We start from the raw sequence: 20681 nt of genomic DNA, 5'->3' as shown, positions 1-20681 counted from the left end.
TGCTTCTATTAATTGTGTAATGAATATACATAATTGCAGCAAAACCACGTTTCCAGTAGAAAATTCTCATTCTCTTAATGCTTCTTTGAACGTAATGAATTTTAAAGGTTTAAGGTTTAACAAGTATCTAGTGTATGATACTGGGGCCACAATATCTGTTGTGAACAATAAAGATATATTACTGAACGTTAAGGACGCAACAATTGAAGTTTCTGTTGCTGATGGTGCTACATTAGAAGCAGATTGTGTTGGTGATCTAATTATCAGAGTCGGTATTGTTTCGATTACGTTAGAGAATACATTGTATTTACCAGAAAGTTCCTTTAATCTTGTGAGTTTGAAACAAATTGAAGAACGAGGATTTAATGTTCTTATTACTAAAGAATCAGTGATTGTATTTAACCAAAATGTGGCTCCTACTATTATTGCTTCAAGGAAGAATGCTGCTGATCTTTATATGGGTCCTCAATTCAGTGAAGAATCTTTAGAATGTGATTTTGATTATGATGGTTTGGCAGATATGTTGTCCAATGCTAACCAAGATGACAAAGATAAATCAAGTATGAATGGAATGTCAGAATATCAAGAACATGATTATAGTTCTCGAGCATTAATAAATTCTTTGACGGAGGTTGATGTTTTAGATGTTGAAATTTCCCCATATGGAGTTGAACAATTGCTACCAACTGGAGATAAGAACGATATTTATAATTTCCATTTGATGTCAAATCATATGTCCATTGAGAAAATCTTGTTGTTACAAAAATACCAGGGTCTCGTACTTCACACTTCAAAAGAGAGTCTTCAAAAGATTGCTGATTGTAAGGTATGTCTATTATCGAATGCCAAACAGAGAAGTCACAATCATCATTCAGAAAGAAAAGCCTCGAGAAGACATGAGAGACTTCATTGTGATACTCTCGGTCCATTTAGGTCCGAAAATAACAAGTGGTATTTAACGTCTGTTATAGACGAACATACGGGTTACATTGAAGGAATTATTACTAAAGACAGAAAGGTAAAGGATCTCTTAATTCAACGATTAAAGATCTGGAATAATCGGTTTAACGATAAGGTGGCATACTTCAGAAGTGATAATGCTCCTGAGTTCCCACAACCTTCTGATTTAGCTGAGTTCGGTATTTGGAGGGAGACTATAGCGGCATATCTGCCTGAGCTTAATGGTCTCGCCGAGGTTGTTAATAAATTGATTTTACAACAGATTTACAGGATCGTTGTAACACTTGGTCCACAAATACTCAAGTTGATTTATTATGTGATTCAATATTCTATTACAATGATCAACCACACTCCACGTCGTTCACTCAAGGGACAAACCCCTTATGGTTGCTATTATCAATTAAGTGAGGGAAATTTCTACCGGTTTCCTTTTGCCATCGATTGTGTCGTTACATTTAGTAATGCCATCGAAAAGAACCGTTACGGAGTTACATCAACTAAAGGAGCTCCTTCATCGATCATGGGTGCTGTGATTGGCTACGCTAGCGATTGTTTTAGTTATTACGTGTTGCTAAAAAATATGCGGTGTGATATTATCCTTAGCCCTAATGTCCGTATATTGCGAAGCTATGAGGTTATTAACTCCTATCTCAAAAACTTATCCACTACACCTATGTCACACATTGTTCCTATGGCTGAAGGTATCCAGGGAAGGCAACTGGGCGCTCAGTACGAGGTACGCGGAACATATGTGGAAAGTGAATATGACAATACAAATGACGTGATGCACATGCCCAAAGAGTCATATTCAGTTCAGCCAGCATCGTTTACTTTAACTACGGGTAACAGTTCTAACGAATATGTTATAAATGATGATCCAGTACAGATTACCATTGAGAATCCCGATGATTCTTCTAACCCTCTTCAACCAACTGAAGAATCACACGATATGGTATCCGAAGTAAAATCGGATGAGAATCCCAAACCCAGTCTCCACGAGCTAACACCTGGGGATAATCCGGTGTCTAAACCTCCTCAACTTGGTACCGAGACTTCAGTAATAGGGAAGTCTAAAGAGCCTATTACAAACCACACAAAGGACGCCCCTTCCATCCAGGGGAGGGACCATAAACGCCTGGAATCTACTGCTCAGGTTGGACTATCACACCAACCCCAGACTGGTACTCCCGCTTCGGAGGAGTCAAAATTGTCAGGAACAGATCATTTCGGTGTCGACGTTGTTAAAGAAACAGTCTCAGAAGATTGGCATACTTCTGACTACCCAGAAACTAGTGCTGAAGATGAACAGCAAAATCCCTCGTTACTGGCTAATAAGAATCGGGTAACTGAAAAAATAGATGAGGGAGAAAATATTTCATTTCCGGGGGGTGATGATGATTCTGTCGTGATCAACTCAAATGTTGAGCAATCTAATGTTGAAACAGAGGATGCTGGTAACAGTTCAATTCAAGACGAAGTTTCTCAAGAGGGGAGAATAGTCAATGAACAAACAGATATAGTTGATACTGTTGCTAAAGCTATTGAGAATGAAGAAATCTCTCCTATTAATTCATTAGATGATCATACTGAACTTGCTACAGACTCGGGAAATGATAGCAATTCAACAGAATCCGACATTCAATCGAAAAATGAAATATCACCAGTGATTAATGAGAAAAATACTGAAATAATCCAAAAACACATTGAAAGTATCCTTGTTGATAAGAGATTGGATGAATTTGAAACGTATAATGTTGATGAAATCGAAAATGTGATTAATGACGATGACATTGCTGAAGCTAATCCACTACCAGATGAAAATAATAATGTTCAGATGAATGAGAGTTCTGATAACAATCATGGCATGTCACGTGCAAAGAAGAAATACACATTTGAGAAAGAAGTTAACGAAAAAATTGCTGGTACTAAACATTCACTTGATACAACTGATCCAAGAGAAGCAATCAGAGTGTTAAATACTGGTGAAACCAAGAGAATCGAACCCAAGAAAAGAGAGATACCTATCACTGTGAAATTAAACAAAAGATCGCAATACAAGTCACCATATGTTACAAGAAGTGGTAGAACAGTTATAAACCCCAAAAGGTATTTACATGCGGTTGTCAACAAAATCGACTATAATGATCCGGGATGGATAAAGTCAATGAATGCTGAACTAGAGAAATTTAGATCAAAAGATGTTTACGAAGAAGTTCCAATTCCCACCGGTGTGAAACCTATATCTATGGGTTGGGTACATACTGAGAAAATAGATTCCCTCAAAGGTGTTGTTCGGAAATCACGTTGTGTTGTCCATGGCAACAGACAAAAGGAAAAATTGGATTATGACCCTTTTAGTGTTAGTTCACCTGTTATAGATCTTGTGACTATAAGATTATTGACAATAATAGGTTGTGAATTAGGGATGACGATTCAACATTTAGACGTCGAGTCGGCGTATCTAAATGCCTCTATTACTCATTCAAATCCAATTTATGTCTTTCCTCCTAAATCAGTACCTTTGAAGAGAAATCATTGTTGGTTATTGAAACGTTCTGTCTATGGGTTAAAACAGTCTGGTTTTGAATGGTATCACACTATCAAAAGAGTATTGGAAGACATTGGTTTTAATCAAGTTTTACACAATGATGGTTTATTTCACATTGAATATGAAGATGGATCAGTAATATATTTAGGTTTATATGTTGATGATATTCTTATGGTTGGAAGTTCACAAAAAGTTATTGATAATTTTGTGGATCAATTGAGAGATCATTTTGAAGTTAAAGTGTTTGGTGAAATATCAAATTATCTTGGTATTGAATTTCGTAAAACCGAATCTGGTTATATTTTATCTCAAGAAAAATTTCTCAAGAAATTACTTAAGGATTTCAAACTAGATGACTCATATGGGAAAAACATACCCTGGATTCCGAATGACAAATATGAAAAGGTTGCAATAATTCGTGAGAACGTTAATCCAGAGAATGATTTTGAAAAGGTTCCGAATGAGACATTGCTTGACCCTGATGCTAAAAAACTATATCAAAGTGGTGTTGGCCTGCTTTTATGGGCAGCCACAAACACACGTCCAGATATATCGGTCGTAGTGAATTCGTTGGGTTCTAAATCTGCAAATCCAAATGTCCATGATTATGAGAAATTGATTTATTGTCTTAGGTACATCAAAAATAGCATGGGATATCACATTGAGTATAAAAGAAACAGATTGAATATACCACCAAAATCATTTGTTATCGAATGTTTCAGTGATGCGTCATTTGCACCAGGATTGGATAGAAAATCTATTAGTGGAACTTTGATTTATGTGAATGGAAATTTGGTGCAATGGGCGACCAAAAAACAAACGGTCATAGCACAAAGCTCAGCAGCTTGTGAAATGTTGGCTCTAAATTATACAATGTTGAAAGCTATCGAAATAAAAAACAATTTAATGGATTTGGGTTTTGAAGTAGGTAAGATACATTGTCATCAAGACAACCAAGCTGTGATTAAAGTTTTGAGAAATAACTATTGTCACCCACATCGACCAATAGATATCTGCTATAAGTTTCTACGCCAATTGATCAATGATAAAGTATTTTCAATATCCTATGTGAAGACAAATGATAATTACGCCGATTGTATGACTAAGTGTCTAAGTCGTGCTAAATTCAAAGCATTCGTTGAGGGTATGATAAAACGGTTAGACCTAGAAGATAATCAAACACTGATACAAAATGCAATAACGGCAGAATAAGTGGATTTATCATTACTATTATCGTAATGCTCAATCAGGGGAGTGTTGGTTTGTGCACTATTTTGTGTCAGAGACTGATCAATGAAAATGATGGTTATTATGAGAATGGAAAATTTTTCCATCACACATCAGGTGATGACAGAACTAAACTATATTGTGTAGTATAAATAAGGGTATGAAATACCAACATCCCAGAATATCAACGAGATAGAAGGGAGGAGTTTCAATATATATCTTGTGAATAATAACTTCGTTCTAATTCACTATACACAACTAGGCGTGTACACGCTCAATCTCAGGTAAAGAAAGTTTATATTCCATCAGTTAGTGTCATGGAGTGCGCGCGTGCGCAGTAGTGACTCCTGCTGCTGCTGCTGCTGCTGCTGCTGCTGCTGCTGCGGTTAGTGTAAGCCACTGCTGCATCATCAAGTAAGAATAACCAACTAAATATATATTAAAGATTTCTTTCTCTAAATAACCTCCCCTTATCAGTATAACACATCAAATGGTGTCACCAAACGGTTGAAACTGTTTTTGTTGCATATGGCATTATTAGATAAACAGATCTGGGATTTATAGTTTCTAGCAGTATAAACTTAATAAAGTGAGTATTATCACCTACAACGCAAGTTAAACAATTGTAAGAAATTACTTTGAAGTCTGCTAAGAAAGAATCTTATACAATAACTATTCAATCCATCATAATAGAAATAACAATCATGCCACAAGATCAACCACCACTAAGTTGTAAGATCTTTTATTGTTTAGTTGCAAAAAAAAAAAAAAAAAAAAATGAATACGAACAAACTAAACAATAGTTCAACATTTGGTCAAAAAAGAGCTAACCGATGGATATTATACAAAATGATCTTAATTCAATAGACCAAAAAAAGGAATGGATGGTTGTTATTATTATTGTAGATTGGAAAAAAAGGAAAGATTATAAATAACAATTGTCCCCAACTTCCATTATATTCTTTAAATTCGGGCTATTGATGGTGGCAATGAATCTTTTTGTTGCCATAGTCGTGTGTTGGACAAATATTGTGTGTGTGTGTGTGTCGTGCTCCGTTTCCGTTCAACTAATAAATTTTTTTTTTTTCTCTCCCAGCCATTTTCATTCATTCATTCAATCATTCATTCTTTTAATTGCCACTTTATAATCAATTCAATTGACACATATAACTATTATTTGCAATTATTTCATTAACTTAAATTAGATTAAATTACAATGTCTGAAGAACTTCCACAAATTGAAATTGTTCAAGAAGGTGATAACACCACATTTGCTAAGCCAGGTGATACAGTAACCATTCATTATGATGGTAAATTAACTAATGGTAAAGAATTTGATTCATCAAGAAAAAGAGGTAAACCATTTACTTGTACTGTTGGTGTTGGTCAAGTTATTAAAGGTTGGGATATTTCTTTAACTAACAATTATGGTAAAGGTGGTGCTAATTTACCTAAAATTTCAAAGGGAACTAAAGCAATTTTAACTATTCCACCAAATTTGGCTTATGGTCCAAGAGGTATCCCACCAATTATTGGTCCTAATGAAACTCTTGTTTTCGAAGTTGAATTACTTGGTGTTAATGGTCAATAATTATGTGTGTGACCATTGCTATATATGTGTAATTATTTTATTTTTCTAGAAAATGTATAAACACAAAGAGAATTATTAGTTTAGTTATTTTGGTTTGTAATATAAATTCCCAGTATTCTTAGGTATGCTGGTGATATCTTTCAGAACTGATACAATTGGAAGTGTCACTTTATATTGAACATCAAATACTTTAAATTTAGGTAATTTCAATCCCAACCCACACCTAGACCTAGACCCACACCCAGACTCAGACCCACACCCTAAATTGGAATTAGAATCACTCATACCTTCCAGTGCTGGTAAATATTCACCTATGAAATCCATATAATGTCGACTAAATGGTAATACGGGGAATGGAGGTTGAATCAAGGGAACAATATTTTTTGAATTATTGAATATCCATTGATCTTCATAATCAGTCAATTGAGTAGTAAATGTAAATACTCTCGGAGTTGGATTTTCTAAAATATATTGTAATTTATAACCATTATTGTGTTTAGCATCTTGCTCTTGTTCTTGTTCTTGTTCAATAATACGAAATAAAACTCTTGGTTCAGATAATGGTAAAGTGATTTCCCATTCTGGAGTTTCAAATTCATTAATTATTTCATCATCATCATTATCATTATCATTATGATTCCTACGTTTCCATTTAATAATAGCTGAACTAACAACAGTGACATTTCTATGACTAAATCCACTTTTACTTCTTGTTATAAATTGTTGATTTTCAATAGTATTATTGGTATCATTATTTATTAAATCAATGATTAATTCAGGATTTTTAGAAACAATATTAAATTCAATATCAACAATTTCAAGTTGTTGTTGTTGTTGTTGTTGTTGTTGTTGTTGTTCTTTATTTCTTAAACTTTCTTCCATAAATTCTTTATATTCATCAATGATTTTTAATTTACCTTCCCATAATCTAACGGCAATAGGCATATTATGATCAGTTTTATTAGGTAATATAAATGGTGATGGCATATCAGTGGCTTTATCACGGAAATCTGGAGTTATAACATATTGACAAGAAAATGGCTTTGATAATACTGGTATAGTAAAAGTTGCAATATCATAAACCACAACCTCGTCCTCATCCTCATCCTCATCCTCGTCCTTGTCATTTTCTTCTTCATTTTCATTTCCATTTTCATTTTCATTTTCAGTATAAGTTTGTAATTCAATATTTAAATATTCTTGATTCCAATTCCTGGTGAAAATATATAATGTATGAATATTATCATTTTCTTGTAAATTGATTAAATTTAATGGTTCATCATCTTTAAATCCATCCCAATTAATAGCAACCACATCATTAGTAGCAGTAGTAGCAGTACTTGGGGATTTTATTTTTGCCATGAGATAAATTTGTTTATTTACATGATGATGAGGATTTTTATAATTAATTTCCAATGGGATAGATAATTTTTCACCAGGTATAAAACAATGGATTGGTAATTTTGGTTTAATATTAATATCTGGTTTCACAGGATATATTTTGATTTCATTATTTGGATAATCTAAACGAATTTTACATTGTTTAGTTGATGATATTTGATAACATCCAATATTGGTAATGTTTGAAAAATCTTGATGAAGTTCAATTTTATTCAAATTGATACATTTTTCTTTACGTTGTAATTGAATAGTTATTTGAAGTTTAATCAGATCTATTTGAAAATGACCGGAATTTGTAACTGATTGAACATGTTGAAGTAATATATGAGATCTATCTTTGTCTTCTCTTGGGAAACTCAAATTAGCAGAATCAACAAATGTTAAATCTAATTCTTGTCCTGCTAATTTTATTAAACCATTACTAGTATTGGGGTCTTTATTGGTATCATTAGTTATAGATATATTTTTAATACCAGGATGAGAATTTTCCTTTGATTTCTTTTTCTCATCAATTCTACTAAAATGAATATCAATTTGATTAATATTTATCACAATTTTTGTTGTTGTTGTTGTTGTATCTTTCAGAAAATATTGATACATTTTTTGGTGATTTAAATTTGATTTTAATCCAATTTGTACTGTTATATCATCATGAACATTAGTTTCACGTTTAGTTAAATCATTATTGACTATTAATGTATCAACTTTAAATAATTCATATGAATCACCATCAATTATATCAATATTGTCCAACAATGAATCTTCATAATTGAAAATATCATCATCAGTAGGGTATGATAAGGTTAAATGTGTCTGATATGTTTGTGGTATCATTGGTATGGTTGATAATTTCAAAATGGTAGTTAATTGTAATTTTTTATTACCCACCAAACAATAACAATTTAATAATTTTTCTAAAATCAAATAAGATATATTATTCCACCCATGTTGAGAAGAAGGGGAAGAAGGGGAAGTAGTATTGTAAGAACTACTACTATATGCCATTTCATAATAATCAATAGCTTTTGATAATTTATTATCACTGTAAAATTCTTCTGCTAATAACCAATTAATATACAGAATAATTGAATTTAAACTATTAGTACCTGAAATCAGATATTTATTCATGGCATTATTTTGATTCATTTCTAATTCACTTATAGCCTCAATTAAAAGTTGGATTCTTTTGTCTTTAATTTGATTGAGTTCATATGCTTTAAGATATATTAATCCAGGATTAGTAATGACATCAAATTCTGGTAATCGTAACCCACCAAAATAACTAACCAAAGACAGTGACAGCGACAGCGACAACCGCAGCAGCGGCAGCAGTACCAGCAACAGCAGCAGTTTTTTCTGGTTAATTAAACTGGTACTATTTAATGATGTGATTAATGAATAAGGAACAAGACTCATTAATTGGGCTAACCATTCATATTGGATTGATTCCCAATTGGAACTATGAGTACTATCTTCATTTATGACAGATTTTACATTCAAAATATGTGTTTGATGTTTTTTTAAAGCTTTTAAAGGTTCTTCGATTGATAAATAACCTCGAACTATATGAAATGCCATTATATCCAATAAATTTCGAAATTGTTTAATAATCTTTTTATCATGAGATGACAGAAAACGGTTATTGTTGTTGTTGTTATTGTTGTTGTTGTTGTTATCATTGCCGACATATATTGAATTTAAAATTGTGATTAAACTTTGATAAGCAATTTCTAATAATTTATTACTTTGTTCTAAATTATGAGGATTTAAAAATTGTTGAATTATACCTTGTTTAATTAAATTTCTTGTTTCTAAAAATTTTGGAGTTAATTCAATTGATGTATCAATATGATTAATATCAGAAGAAGTTAATGAATAATATTTTTTATTCCGTTGTTTTAATTTATATTCAATTTGAGAATAATATTCATGACTTGATTGTTTAAAATGAGTATTTAAAATTGAATTAACTATCATTTCACAATCTTTATCAATAGATTTAGTAGAATTGTTGTTGTGTAGTAATAATAATAGTCCAGTAAGTTTTGATAATCCAGTTTCTCGTCGTAAATTTATCAATTGTTCATCATAATCAATTGATCCACTATTTTCAAAGTTGGCAACAAATATGACGGTTAATTTACAATCCACAGCTAATAAATCTTGTTTTAATTTAGTGATCTTGGCAATCAATTGATGATTAATCAGTGGATCAGTTAATTTACATACATATATCAAACTAAATGGGAATATCTTGATATATTTATTAAACCATTCATGAGTTAAAATTCCATTTGGGAAAATATCAGAATCTTTATTAAATGGTGATAATATTGAATGTTGTTTAGGTGTATATTCCTTTGTTGGTATTGATATTGAGTCATTATTGTCATCCTGGTTGTTGTTGTTGTTGTTGTTGTTGTTGTTGTCATAATCTATTATATATTTATTACTTGATAATCGATTACGAATAATACAATTATCCCAAACTTTACCATTGACATTCTGTTGATCAAAATATTTGATTAGGGTAGTGGTTATTGGTGTGTTGGCCAATTCATGAGATATATGAACTCGTATAAATGGTTGTAATAATTGTAAAAACAGTTGATTATAATTATCCATGATATATAATAGGAGTGGTGATAGGTGGTAAGTGGTTAGTGGTTAGTTAGTTAGTGTAGTTGGTATAGTTGTTGATTTGGTTGTATTGTTGGTGTAGTAGTTGATTGAGAGAGGAAGAAGAAGAAGAAGAAGAAGAAGGAAAAAAAAAAAAATCTGATTGTCAATTTACAAATCAAAAGAAGATTCATCTTTCTTCCCACCTCCAGTACTTCTCATTCATATTTTATACATCTATCTTATCTACACTTACCTTAAGTTAACATCATTTACCCAATGAGTGATCCTATTAATGCTAATCCAACAATTATCGATGTGGCGGATTTACCCACAAGATTAAATAATGACAATAACAACAACAATGATAATAATTATCAAACAACTAATAAATTGAATCTAAAAAAAAATAAACAAATGATATCACAACTTGTTTCTTTATCATTATTAAACCCTGATGAATCACCTGAAGCAGCAGATGATGAAACATCCTTATCATCCGATGAAGAAAATGAAGATGACGATTTTGATCCTATAGATGAACAAGAAATTTTCGATCTTATAGCAACAATATCTGATCCTGAACATCCATTAACATTAGCTCAATTAGCCGTTGTGAATTTATCCGACATCAAAATAACTAACCCACCAAATTGTGGTGGTGATGGTGGTGATGGTGGTGGTGGTGGTATATCGGAAGTATTAATTAAAATCACCCCTACAATTACACATTGTTCATTAGCAACATTAATTGGATTAGGTATACGAGTTAGATTAGATCGTAGTTTACCATCAAGGTATAGAATTAAAATATTGATTAAAGAAGGTACTCATCAACTGGAAAATCAAGTTAATAAACAATTGAATGATAAAGAAAGAGTTGCTGCTGCTTGTGAAAATGATCAATTATTAAATGTAATCCTGCAAATGTTAAGTACATGTAAGTAGGAGGGTATACTTATAGTATTTGAATTATAAGTTTGACATTTCATTGTACACTGTTATTACAATACATACATAAATGTATATATATATATATATTCTCTAGAATTAGGTATTAGATGTTCCATATATATCACACACTCTTCAAAAAAAAATCTATTAATAATAGTATTATTCCATTAAATGAAAACCTGGTCCCCCCCCCCCCTAAAATCATTTCCCAATTTCTTCTTACTTTATATTATAAAAATTAATACATTGTAAATCACAATAAGTTAAAATCATTGACATTATATCAATCATTATAAATTTCAATAATTTTTTTTTAATAAATTCAATAAATTTTAATAACTTATTGTTAATATTATGACTATTAATTAAAATTTTCAAAATTTTTTCACTATTTTTAAATAATCTTAAAATTTGAATATAATATTCATATTTTTCTTTCAGATTTTCTAACTTTAATTCTTGAATTGAATAACTAGTGTGGTTTTCTTGATGGAAATGTTCATCTTGAATAGTTGAAATTGATGATGATAATAATGATAATGTTGGAGTATTTGGAGCGGCTGAGTTGCCTCCACCAAAACTATTTATGGTATAATTACTTCTTCTTCGTGATCCCAGTGAAGTTGCTGTAGCATTAGTGCTCACACTATTTCGATTACTATTGATACTATGTTGAGATCCAGTTGAATTTATTGATGCTTGAGATTCTCGATGTTTTTTAATTCGTCCATATAATTTAGTTTTGGTTAATAGATTATTAAATGTACCTTCTTGTTGGAAAGTTGGAGATGATGATAATGATGAATGTTGATGGTGTTGTGATTGTTGAAGCAGGTGCAGGTGCAGGTGCAGGTGCAGATGCAGATTAGGCGGAGGTAAATTAATTTGAGAAGTTGGTGTTGTAGGTGATGCCATTTGTGAGTGGTGATATTGTTGAGAATGGGGTTGAGTATGATTATGATCTGGTGAAGAATCTTTAGATGAAGAATTGCCATGCCCATGGCCATGTCCATTACTACCTAAAAATGACAGAAATCGTTTCCTTGATAAAGTACTTCCATTACTTGATCGTTTGTCTTTAGATTTTTGAGAACTATTTGATTGATTTGATGAAGTACGATAAACTGGTTTTTCCAAAAACCCAAAATCAAATTCCAGATGTTTATTATTATCTTCATTGTGGTTTTGGTTTTGATTTTGGTTTTGGTTTTGGTTTTGTTGTTGTTGTTGTTCCTCTTCTTCTTCTAATGATAATAATATTGAATTTTGAATATAATTAGGATAAGAATTATAAATAGTTCTTGTGGGTATATCATATACTTTATACGCCACTAATAATTTAGCATAATAATTTAACGTTATTTCTTCAAAAGTAGTTTGATCATTAACATCTTTTAATTCAGTTTCTATTAATTCATTGACTTCATTCAACATTGTAGTCTTAATCTTAGCATCTTTCACTTTAATTTCATCTCTAATCCAAATATCTGCGGGGAAAACAAGATTCTTCATTATCTCTATTGGTTGTTGCTTTGATTGTTGTCGATCTATTTTAACTAACTCATTGAATTTACCAATATCTTTATTCTTTTCCAAAATTATTGTTGGATCTTTTAAATTAAGTATACGATTAAAAAATACACAAACAAAATTGAATTTCTTAGAATCTGGTGGAGGTGGAGGTGGAGGTGGAGGTGGATGTCCTGTATTTGTATTTATTGATAATTTTTGAATTGAATTCGTGAGTTTATTATTATTGGTAGTATTTTGATCTTCATAATCATCAAGTGGTCTAGTAGTATTGAATGCTGTCTTGAAATAACTTGAATGTTGTGATTCTGGCATTGGTTCGTATTGTTGTTGTTGTTGTTGTTGATGTTCTATAGTAGTATACATAGCCAGTCAAATGAATGAGCTATAAGTGGTGGTAGTAGTAGTAGTAGTTGGAAATAAACTGATTAATTATTAAACTTCTTGAAGGTATAAGAAGGAATTGTTAATAGGAAGTAGTTGTTTGTTGTTTGTTGTTTATTACTTTTTTCCTTTAGAGTGAATTAGTTTAATTTTTTTTTTTGTTTTTTGTCGCAAGATACACGTATAACGAAAAAAAAGGTTCATGCATGAATTAAAAGTAAGGCTTTACTGTTACTGTCACTGTTACTGTTACATTTTGCTTTACATTTACATTTACAATTACTGTTACATTACATATAGACACAGACACAGACACAGACACAGACACAGACAYAGACACAGACATAGACACAGACATAGATCACAATGAAAGTTAAACCGTTTGTTTCTTTCCTTCCCTTTCCCTTTTTTTTACGCGACAAAGTGGATTTTATTCAAACTTACATAAATTCACTACACTTATATATATATATATAAATATAGATGTTAATTAAATACTGTAAGTACTTATTATTATTTCTTCAGTAATTCTAGATAAAAGAAAGTTATAGAAGGAAGGAAGGAAGGAAGGTTGTTAATATGTTAGACCAAGAGGAGAAGGAGAAGGGCCAGGCGTTAAAATAAAAAGTTGGAACTTTATTTAACAACACGTCGTCAAAAAAAGAAAATATTTTAACTTCTTGGTGGTGGTGGTGGTAATTTCAAAACAATCTTTTAAAATTTGCTCGTCGTGTAAATTCTTCATTATTTTCTCTAATGTTAACATTCTTTTTTATTCATTCCCTATTAATCATTTACATTTACATTTACATATTAACTAATATAACAATACTCCGTATAGATTAATTTAAACAAATAAGAAGAAAGAGAAGAAAGTGGTCTCACCTTTATTCATTATTTATCCACTATTATTGTTTCTCCTCCATTCCTATTATTAAATATTCATACATAAAAAAAAAAACAAATTCCTCAATGAAACCCTATTCTTTTCTTTCTTTTCCTTGTTCTTTTGTTCTTTTGTTCTTTTGTTCTTTTGTTCTTTGTTCTTCTTTGTTGTGTTAGGCTATGAATAGGATTTGATGAAACAACATTGTAATAGTAATCATATGGTATTAGCAGTGGGGGTAGTAAATATTCGTACATGTTGTTGCAGTAGGTATGTCTCGTGGTTTTATTGGTGGTATTATCAACACCACAAATACGCATTTCTTCTATTGTTTTATTTATTCAGGATTATTCAATTTATTATTTATTACTTTGTTCCTTCTTTTTCTGAGTTATTTATCTTTCTCTGTCATGTGATAAGTCTCAATAAACTTCCTTTGGGTGATTAATAGAATGAAGTCAACTTATCCTACACTGAGCAGTAGTTTTACAGGATTACTTTCAATTATTATTACTCGTTAGTACCAAATAACAGAACATCATCATCATTATTGTAGGCTCTGTTATTACTATCTATTGCAATAGTTTCCAGTCTTTGTTTCATATCGCTTAATCTGAAACAGATTTACATATATGTAAATCTCTTCTTCTCCTTCTCCTTCTCCTTCTCCTTCTCCTTCTTCTTTTCATTATTGTTAATCATTGGCAAGCAGTTGTGGGGCTTTTTCTTCAACACTAAACCGGGATTCAAATCTAGAACCTCTTACTATCTTATTCCCTTTTTTGGTGGTGGTGGTGGTGTTGCTACCAATTCAATGGTATTTATTTCTGGGTGTGGCTGATTCACAATCACATCCTCCTCAATAGGTTACTAAGTACCTCATTTGTGTATATGTGCTAGCTACAAATATAGATATATAGACTGTAGAGGTGTTAAGAATAGTAGTAGAATCATATTACTACGATTACTTAACAGCTTTAAACTAACATTTCTGTAATACCAATTCCTTATCAAGCGTATTATTCTCCGACGCACACTACCATCAAAATTTTAAGCCGAATTAAACGGAAAATAGCAACCAAGAAAGAAAAAAGTCTGTCTCCAACAGTATTGATACCACTTCTCCCCCCCCCCCCCCTCCCTACTTCACCAACTATTCACAATACTCACAAATCTAACGGTACATCAAACATGTTATCATCATCAAGTAAACCTAAATTTGCTTTCAATTTAACGATAAATGATTTGACTAATGTTCCTGAAATTAATGGATCTTGTTATATTGAATTACAAATAAGAGATGGGACAAGAAGATCATTCCATACTTCCAATATCAATAACGGTAGCAGTGGTAGCAATAATAGTAATTCTAATGGTAAAAATTCTCAAAAATCAAGTACCAACACTAGTAACACCAATGGTATTAAATCCACACCCATGACTACCAGTCGAACTTTTTTAAATAAATTTGATGAATTTGCTTCATCTTTAGGATCTAGTGGATCTAAGGGGAATTCATCATCTTCATCTTCATCATCTGCAGTTTCAGGGAATATATCAGCTACTACGTCGAGGAAAAAATTGCATAATTTCAAATGTAATTTTAATTATAAATTAAGTTGTAATTTGAAATTTAATATTAAGAAAAAGGGAAATATAATTGCTAATAAATATTTATTATTAAAAATATTTTATGTCAATAATGATTCTGGGTTAGTAGGTGGTGGTAAATCCAATAATTCAACTTCCACGTATCACCATCATCATCATACACAAATTACAGAATTGGGTAAAGTTGATATTAATTTATCAGAATATTTAAATTTTGATGAACCAATCACTACTAAATATTTACTTAATGATTCTAAAGTGAATTCAATACTTGGTGTTACTATTGGACTTAATGAATTATCTCCAACATTTGATTTCCATACTCAATTACAAATTCAAGATAGTAATAGTAGTATTAGTGGTGGGTCCACTAGTATATCCAATAATACCAATTCAATGTTATCTCGACCAACAAGTACCACAACATCATCTAGAAGAAATAATTTCAATGTCCCACAATTTGAACGGAAACATGTATTTACAGGTATTGGTAATGTTTTAGGTGATAATAATAGTTTTGGTCAACCTCAAAATGATACTTCACGTCCATCAACACCAACTTCTCAACAACAACAACAACAACAACAACAACTACCAACTATTGGGGAAACAGAAACTAAAAATGGATCAAGAATTAAATCATCAAATGATCAAGATGGATGGAAAATTATGAAAAATCAAAACCCAAATACTACCACTACCACTACCACTACCAATGGCAATATCAATGGTAATGATATAACACAAACAGCTGCATCACAACAATTACAACAAGCAATGATGGATCCAATAGTGAGTCAATTATATTGTAAAATTTTAGAAAGTAGTTGGGATCCAGAATTATATCCAATTTTGGATTATACACCAGAACAATGTATTGAAGATATTTTTAATAATCCTGATAATAAATATGGTTGTAATCTTAAATTAAAACAACTTTATGAATCAAAATTAAATGATGAATCAGAAGAATTAAAAGAGCTAGATAATTCTTATCGAGAATTGAATGGTTTAATTAGTGAAAGTAAATATCGATCTGATTTGAAAAGTTGGAATATTAATGTTGATGATTTACCTAGTAGTAGTAGTAGTGGTGGTGGTGCTGTAATCACTGGTACTAGTACCTGTTGAATAATAAATATTTTCATTATTATTATTATTATTATTGTTAGTGGTGGTATCGTTGTCATTTCCTAGTACCATGGGAGGAGCAGAAAATGATCGTTTTTTAAATGATAATTTATGTTTTTGAATTTTAATATCCATAAATCTTTGTTTAATTTGAAGTTTCCCCATTTCTAAATGATCCCAAAATTCATTCAATTTACTTGTTAAATCGCCATTACCATTACTATTAGTAGTGCCAAGGGTTGTGACCGAATGAGGAACAATTAATTTATTGTTGTTGTTGTTATTGTTGTTATTATTGATATAACTACTATTCCTTCTTATAATGGCATTACTTCGAGTTGGTGGTATATAATCAATTTTTATCGATCGATATTGATTATTATTATTATTATTATTATTATTATTATTGTTGCCTGTTCTGCCAGTATTATACTCCTCATCATCATTGAGATTATTTTTCACTTTTATTCTTAATGGCAGTGATACATAAGGTACATGAGCACAATATTTACATAATTGATATTCATTAAAATTTAAATTACATTGAGAATTATAACATTGAAATCTTCTAATATCATTAATACCACGGAATTTACCACGAGAAATGGTTTTAGTGGGGAGTAATTTACATTTTGTCATTGTTATTGAATTTAAATAATTATAATTATTTGAATTTATCGACAGAATCGATGTTGAAGATGTTGAACTAGAACTTATTGGATAATGATTCATAATGGTTATACCAGAGAATCAATTATTGGGTGGTTTATATGGTGTTTTCTTTTTTTTTTTTGCTGGAATATGACTTTTCATTTCTTCAAAATCAACTATATACTCCGCCCATAACAAAGTAAAAAGAATGGAGTATGAGATCTGAATAAATATTCAGATCTGGCATTACTTGATTCATTTCATTACTTTATGTTGATTTTGATTATATACATATATATATATATACTAATAAGTTTTCTATACATTACAAAATCATACAAAATCTTCTTCCTCTTCTTCTTCATCTTCCTCTTCTTCTTCTTCTTCCTCTTCCTCTTCGTTCAATATTTTTTAAAAAAAAACCCAAAAAAAAAACCACCCTAAGCATAATAGTTTCATTTTATAATATATAACACTAATAATGATAATTCCAAATATACTTCATGACAATAATATTACAAAAAAAAAAAAAATTATTCAATTCAGATTCATCTACGTCCATAATTATGTCCATGCAGTTGTCTATTATTAAACCTTCTTGAATCACCACTTCCACCACCACCACCACCACCACCACCACTGCTAGTACCTCTTCTTTTTTGGTATCGATTTCTATTTTCCATATTTATCATACTTTGTTCTTTTGCATATCCCATAATATCATCAGGAATTCTTAAATATTTAATATGTATACCACGAATATATATTTCGGGAATTTTCATAAATTTCTCACCTCGGGAATCGGTTTGTATAACATTATGTAAGGTTAAATTCATCCATGAATCACAATTGGTTAAATTCCCATTATAAGTTTCTCCAGATTTTAATTCAATTAATATTGGTTTATTTTTCGCTGCCGTTAATAAATATAATGGAAGCTAAAATTAAAGTGGTGTGTTTGTTTGGTTAATAATTAAGAACTACTAAAATTGATAAAGTTAAGTTGATAATGTACATACCATTTTTTTTTATTTTTATTTTGGATAATCTTCTAGTTGATGATTTATCCCGTTCTTGTTGATAGATAGATAGATAGATTGGTTAGGTTTGGTTTGGTTGGGTTGGGTTGATCAAGCGTTGGGTGTGGAACAAACCAGAAGAGTTTTTTTTTTTTTTTTCTTCTTCTTCTTCTTTTTCGCTCAATGGTTTTTTGAGTATTGTCACACGACCTGGCAAGATTAGATTAGTCCCATGATAACAATTCTTGGTAGTTAAGGGAGTACAGTAACTACTAACAATGTAATACAAGTTTGCAACAAGTCAATGGGAAAGTGGGAAAGTGGGAAAGTGGGGGGAAGGGGGGAAATGCTGGTCACGTTTGTTAGTTAGGTAAATTGGTAGTTTATTGTGTGTTTTGAGAATGGGCAACTATGAATAATGTTTCAAATTGTGTATTTTTTTTTAGTAATGTTAAACCAAAACCTGAGCTGGAGATATATTTCTTTCAACTCTAATAGGAAATCTACTGTTAATAGATTACTAATAAGAGTGAATTACTCTATTTCTAGAAAAGAAGCAAGTGCCAAGTAATACCACACCCAGAAAATGATTGAAAATTGTAACAAATAACTGAAAATATTAGTACTAGTTAGCCTTCTATTGACTTGGGATAAGCCTCATACATGCAAGTCATAAAATAATAATATTGGACAAATCCAAATATAAAGATTGACAGATAAGAAAGTCATCATAATTATTAATTGATTTTAGGAGGGAGGAGGGGGGGGAAAGAGGGAGGGAGGGAGGCTGTTCCATCAAATTATTCATTCCAAAAATAGTTGACAAGAAAAAAAAAAAATGGAACTTGCGCCGTGCCGCGCCATGCCKCGCCCCGCCTCGCCCAGCCCCTTAATACCTTTTTTGTGAGGCCAGCTTTGCCACGAATACACGAACCAACTCAACGCGCCAAGAATTTCTAAAAATTGGTACACTACCCCCAAAGAACCCAAAACTTGATCGACTAATCATCACACGTATTTAAAATTCAATCAGTTGTATATATATATATATAAATACAACCATCAAGGTTACTGAACAAATTTTTTATAAAAGCTATTGATTTAGCTGATTTTTTCTTATCATACACATTCTACACATTTTCATCATGGCATTATATGATATTATAAATTATTTTTACGGTTCTAATTCAAAATTCAATAGAATAACTTGGGGGTTTAAATCACCAACATTTATAAAATGGAGAATCACTGATTTTATATTAATCATTGTATTAATTGTATTATTTTTTGTCACATCACAAGCAGAACCATTTCATAGACAATTTTATTTAAACGATATGACTATTCAACATCCATTTGCTGAACATGAACGAGTCACCAATATTCAATTAGGTCTTTATAGTACTGTTATCCCTTTATCTGTAATTATCATTGTTGCCCTAATTTCCACTTGTCCTCCTAAATATAAATTATATAATACTTGGGTTTCAAGCATTGGATTATTATTAAGTGTATTAATTACTTCATTTGTTACAAATATTGTGAAAAATTGGTTTGGTAGATTACGTCCTGATTTTTTGGATCGTTGTCAACCAGCAAATGATACTCCCAAAGATAAATTGGTTTCAATTGAAGTTTGTACAACGGATAATTTAGATCGATTAGCTGATGGATTTAGAACAACTCCTTCGGGTCATTCATCAATTAGTTTTGCTGGATTATTTTATTTGACATTATTTTTATTGGGTCAATCACAAGCCAATAATGGTAAAACAAGTAGTTGGAGAACTATGATTAGTTTTATTCCTTGGTTAATGGCTTGTTATATTGCCCTTAGTAGAACTCAAGATTATAGACATCATTTCATTGATGTTTTTGTCGGGAGTTGTTTAGGTTTAATCATTGCCATTTGGCAATATTTCCGATTATTCCCTTGGTTTGGTGGTAATCAAGCAAATGATTCATTTAATAATAGAATTATGATTGAAGAAATTAAAAGGAAAGAAGAAATTAAACAAGATGAAAACAATTATAGAAGAATATCAGACATTTCCACTAATGTGTGATCAATAGGTTACTACTTAGCTCCCCCCCAGGGCTAGTCTTGGTCTAGTCGTCTGTCTGGTTGGGCTTTACTTTTCTTTTCTTTATAGCAATAGACTTTATTTG

The 20681-nt window shown here is 31.1% G+C and overlaps 9 protein-coding genes across 9 annotated transcripts, besides 2 other annotated features; 5 read left to right on the top strand and 4 right to left on the bottom strand. All coding sequences in view use genetic code 12, as the record gives it.

Annotated features, from left to right (window-relative positions):
• Positions 1 to 5043: part of a mobile genetic element ((Tca2-7) Retrotransposon Tca2 on Chromosome 7, about 6.4 kbp member of the copia group with two ORFs similar to gag and pol, flanked by 280-bp LTRs (gamma elements); forms an extrachromosomal, linear, double-stranded DNA (pCal)) that runs on past the window's edge.
• On the top strand, positions 20 to 4720 carry CAALFM_C702600CA (uncharacterized protein; the record flags this gene model as incomplete). The annotated part of the gene is made up of 1 exon (XM_705023.2): positions 20 to 4720. The coding sequence occupies one exon, from the start codon at positions 20 to 22 to the stop codon at positions 4718 to 4720; it is 4701 nt and encodes a 1566-aa protein (XP_710115.2).
• Positions 4764 to 5043: a long terminal repeat ((gamma-7b) Long terminal repeat (LTR) associated with the transposon Tca2; about 280 bp long, 5-10 copies per genome).
• A 908-nt stretch (positions 5044 to 5951) lies between these two features.
• RBP1 (peptidylprolyl isomerase) lies at positions 5952 to 6326 on the top strand (the record flags this gene model as incomplete). Its single annotated transcript, XM_705659.2, has 1 exon — positions 5952 to 6326. One exon carries the CDS (start codon positions 5952 to 5954, stop codon positions 6324 to 6326), a length of 375 nt encoding a protein of 124 aa, XP_710751.1.
• An 84-nt stretch (positions 6327 to 6410) lies between these two features.
• On the bottom strand, positions 6411 to 10352 carry CAALFM_C702560WA (uncharacterized protein; the record flags this gene model as incomplete). The annotated part of the gene is made up of 1 exon (XM_716203.2): positions 6411 to 10352. One exon carries the CDS (start codon positions 10350 to 10352, stop codon positions 6411 to 6413), a length of 3942 nt encoding a protein of 1313 aa, XP_721296.2.
• A 273-nt stretch (positions 10353 to 10625) lies between these two features.
• CAALFM_C702550CA (iron-sulfur cluster assembly protein) lies at positions 10626 to 11294 on the top strand (the record flags this gene model as incomplete). The annotated part of the gene is made up of 1 exon (XM_716205.2): positions 10626 to 11294. One exon carries the CDS (start codon positions 10626 to 10628, stop codon positions 11292 to 11294), a length of 669 nt encoding a protein of 222 aa, XP_721298.1.
• A 225-nt stretch (positions 11295 to 11519) lies between these two features.
• On the bottom strand, positions 11520 to 13196 carry CAALFM_C702540WA (uncharacterized protein; the record flags this gene model as incomplete). The annotated part of the gene is made up of 1 exon (XM_716206.2): positions 11520 to 13196. The coding sequence occupies one exon, from the start codon at positions 13194 to 13196 to the stop codon at positions 11520 to 11522; it is 1677 nt and encodes a 558-aa protein (XP_721299.1).
• A 2095-nt stretch (positions 13197 to 15291) lies between these two features.
• Positions 15292 to 16842, top strand: CAALFM_C702530CA (uncharacterized protein; the record flags this gene model as incomplete). The annotated part of the gene is made up of 1 exon (XM_716207.1): positions 15292 to 16842. One exon carries the CDS (start codon positions 15292 to 15294, stop codon positions 16840 to 16842), a length of 1551 nt encoding a protein of 516 aa, XP_721300.1.
• Positions 16783 to 17574, bottom strand: CAALFM_C702520WA (uncharacterized protein; the record flags this gene model as incomplete). The annotated part of the gene is made up of 1 exon (XM_716208.1): positions 16783 to 17574. The coding sequence occupies one exon, from the start codon at positions 17572 to 17574 to the stop codon at positions 16783 to 16785; it is 792 nt and encodes a 263-aa protein (XP_721301.1).
• Positions 17575 to 18041: 467 nt separating this feature from the next.
• Positions 18042 to 18515, bottom strand: CAALFM_C702510WA (U6 snRNA complex subunit; the record flags this gene model as incomplete). The annotated part of the gene is made up of 2 exons (XM_019475491.1): positions 18042 to 18431; positions 18513 to 18515. 2 exons carry the CDS (start codon positions 18513 to 18515, stop codon positions 18042 to 18044), a joined length of 393 nt encoding a protein of 130 aa, XP_019331036.1.
• A 1142-nt stretch (positions 18516 to 19657) lies between these two features.
• On the top strand, positions 19658 to 20578 carry DPP3 (bifunctional diacylglycerol diphosphate phosphatase/phosphatidate phosphatase; the record flags this gene model as incomplete). The annotated part of the gene is made up of 1 exon (XM_716209.2): positions 19658 to 20578. The coding sequence occupies one exon, from the start codon at positions 19658 to 19660 to the stop codon at positions 20576 to 20578; it is 921 nt and encodes a 306-aa protein (XP_721302.1).
• Between the last annotated feature and the right edge of the window lie 103 nt (positions 20579 to 20681).

The sequence above is a fragment of the Candida albicans genome, chromosome 7, assembly GCF_000182965.3.
Source record: "Candida albicans SC5314 chromosome 7, complete sequence".
Classification (NCBI taxonomy): Eukaryota; Fungi; Ascomycota; class Pichiomycetes; order Serinales; family Debaryomycetaceae; genus Candida; species Candida albicans.
Note: the sequence above shows the minus strand (reverse complement) of the source record. Positions and strands in the feature narration are given on the sequence as shown.